At 61.0% G+C, this 2,769-nt stretch overlaps 1 protein-coding gene across 1 annotated transcript in view; it reads right to left on the reverse strand.

Annotated features, from left to right (window-relative positions):
• The window catches only part of VDBG_05118 (conserved hypothetical protein), a gene marked incomplete at both ends in the record, with an annotated part of 2,452 nt that extends 369 nt beyond the window's left edge, over positions 1-2,083 (reverse strand). Inside the window, 3 exons of the mRNA XM_003003959.1 lie at positions 18-344; positions 396-858; positions 935-2,083. Of these exons, the coding sequence (XP_003004005.1) occupies positions 18-344; positions 396-858; positions 935-2,083 (1,939 nt within the window). The remainder of the gene's footprint in view (positions 1-17; positions 345-395; positions 859-934) is intronic.
• Between the last annotated feature and the right edge of the window lie 686 nt (positions 2,084-2,769).

Raw genomic sequence — 2,769 nt, forward strand, 5'->3', positions numbered from 1 at the left:
GGGGTCCATAGTCATACCGGTCCCCTTGCGAGAAACTGGAGTATACCAGTCGTCAGCCCTGCTCCTGCCACGGCTGTCGAGTGATCGGCCTTGGCGTTCCAGTCGCTTCTGGTGTCTGAGCTCTCGCTGGTGTTCCCAGTCTTTGCACTCGGCTTGCTTGTCTTTGGCAGTCTTGAGCTGTGACATTGCGCCCTTGATACCCAGGCCAGCGAGGCCGATCTGGGCAGCATCTTGCAGCATGGCCTTGGCCTTGAGCTTCTTGGCTTCCTCTGGACTCAAGCGGCCTTCCTTGACAGCTTTTTGACGCGCTTCCCTTGCCGCCATACTCTGATAGACTCCGTTCGCTGCATGAATAGTGGCCACGGCTGCTAAGCCGCTTGTGAGAACTTGCTTACCTCTCATTCTTCTCGATGTCTTCAGATCATCGTCCGAGTCTCCCAGATCCGAGCCTGACGCGCTCGACCGAGATCGCCTGCGCGAGCGGTCTCTACGTCGGCTGCTGGCGTACGACCTGTCGTCGTCATAGGGGTCCCTGGCGTCTCGGGGGTCCCTTGGATGGTCCCTGTAGTCGCGAGATCCGTGGGGCGGCGGGTAGCCCCGGTCGTAGTCGTCATCGTAGGGATCATCAGAATACCGTCTCGGCCCCCGACGCGAGTTTCTGTCGTCTTGGAGGCTGTCGTCACGTCGAGAATCTCTGTCGCCATCCCTGTCGTCGGGTCCCATTGCCGATTCCGAATTTGGCAAGCTTCTTCCGCGCCGAATCGACGACACTCCGACTGCGGCTACGCGCGCGGGGTCGATCGTTGTCGCGGCTGTCGAACGAGTCGGCGCTGCGCCCGCGGCTTTGCGACCTATTTTCTTTGTGGTGTTCAATGGCCTTCTTGGCACCAAGGGCGCCGAGACCAGCAGTTGCCAAGGCAGCCAGACCACTCACGCCGCTGCTGCCCTGGTCGTTACCGGATCGCGATCGAGCACGAGACCGGGACCTGCTGCGGCCAGTCTTCTCGTCCGCCTCAATGTTGCCTTTGGAGCCGTTGATCACGCGGTTACCAACGAGACCACCAATGACGGACTCGGCAAGGCCCAGCTTGCTACCCTTCTCGCGGTCCTGAGCAGCATCGACTGCGGCAGCACCAGCAGCGGCCGTGAAAATTCGCTTTGTCTTCTCACCCTTCCAGCCACCAGGTTCCTTGGCCACGCGGAATGCTTCGGTGGCGCCGGCAATGAGAGATGCCATGGCGGCCTTTTGCACCTTTGCGACCTGGCTCTCGTTGCCGCCGCCAGACTTGGAGCCCGATCGTGAGGCGCGATCAGGGCTGCCGCGGCCACGGCTTCGGTTGTCATCCTTGTTGTCCGAGCTACCGCCGGTGAGGGCCTTGACAGCTGCTCCCAGGCCCGAAGCCGCGAGAGCGTTCTCGAGGAAAGACTTTGAGCCCTTCTTGTCGTCCTCCTCAACGTACGTCTCGTGAACGAGACCATCGCGGCCACGGTGGGCTACAAGTTGCCCCTGTGGCGACTTGTCGTTCTTGCTGGACTGTTTGTTGTAAAACTCGGCACCCTGGTAACCCGCGAGAGCACCGGCAGCACCGAGGGCAGCCGAGGTCAAGTAGTTGCGTTCGACGTCGCCGCCGTGCTCCTTGGCGTCGCGACGGTCGTACAGCTCCTTACCGCCAAAAGCTAGGGCGGCACCGGCGACGGCGGCGATGATCTTCTCTTGCTGATTCAGAACACGCTTGCGGGAGCGGACCTCTTCCTCCTCGCCGTAGACACTAGCGCCTGTTCTGGTGCGCCGGTCGCCGTAGTAGTCGCCGCGCCGGGAGCGGTCGTCGCGGTAGTCGTCATAGTAACCAGGCTCTGCCGAGCGGGTCCTGCGAGCATCCCGGTAGCCTGGGGGAGGGAAGTCGCGGCGAATATCCTCAACCGACAGGTCGCTGTCTTCTCGCCTCCGGGGCACCAAATCGCGGGAGGAGTGTGGCTTCAGGTAGGATTCGTCAGCATACGCCCGCGGATCACCTCGCTCGATGCGAGTCTCCTCTCGCGTATAGTGGCGCATACGCTCACGCGGCTCGTAGTCGTAGCTCATCACGAGGGTTTGCCAAGTATGTGTATCGTCCGCACTTGGACTGTGGAGGTGAGGGGTTGAAGAGAAGTGGCGGGGTGAGATAGTGTAAGGAAAGGTTAGAGAGTAGTGAAATGAGTAAGTGTTGTTCAAAAGCGCGGGGTCCAGAAAGCAACGGTCCGGTTCGCTACGATGCAGGCAAAATTGGATTCCAGATGCTATGCCGCTGATGGGAGGAGTGAATGTTGGGAGAAAAAGGAGGAAGAAGCACAGGAGGATGTGAAGGGGAACAGACGGAAAACGAGCATATGCAGGTGGCTCACAGGTAACCTGACGAAACTAAGTGGCAGGCGAAGTGGGATGTGACGGAGGGAGGAGCCTGACAAGGCGAGCGGGCTATGCGACCACCGACTGGGGGGCAGGACCACAGGACGGTCCTGCCCACCAGAGGACGCAGGACGCACTGGCACTGGGCGGTGTCGTGTCGTGTCGTGGGAAGGTGGGCAGGTGGAAAGGTGGGCGGGCAGGTGGGCGGGCAGGTGGACCCTCATTGGCGACGTGACCAGGATCAGTTGCACCTCACCCATTCTCAGATCGCTGTTGCCTCACAGGTCTGACAAGGTCCTGAGCGCCCGCTCCATTGGTCCATGCCTGATGAAGTGGCCAGGCCCAACGCGGTAACTCCCTGCCTGCAGCCTTGTTGCAGGCCT

Source organism: Verticillium alfalfae, genomic scaffold (assembly GCF_000150825.1).
Source record: "Verticillium alfalfae VaMs.102 supercont1.6 genomic scaffold, whole genome shotgun sequence".
In the NCBI taxonomy this organism is placed as follows: Eukaryota; Fungi; Ascomycota; class Sordariomycetes; order Glomerellales; family Plectosphaerellaceae; genus Verticillium; species Verticillium alfalfae.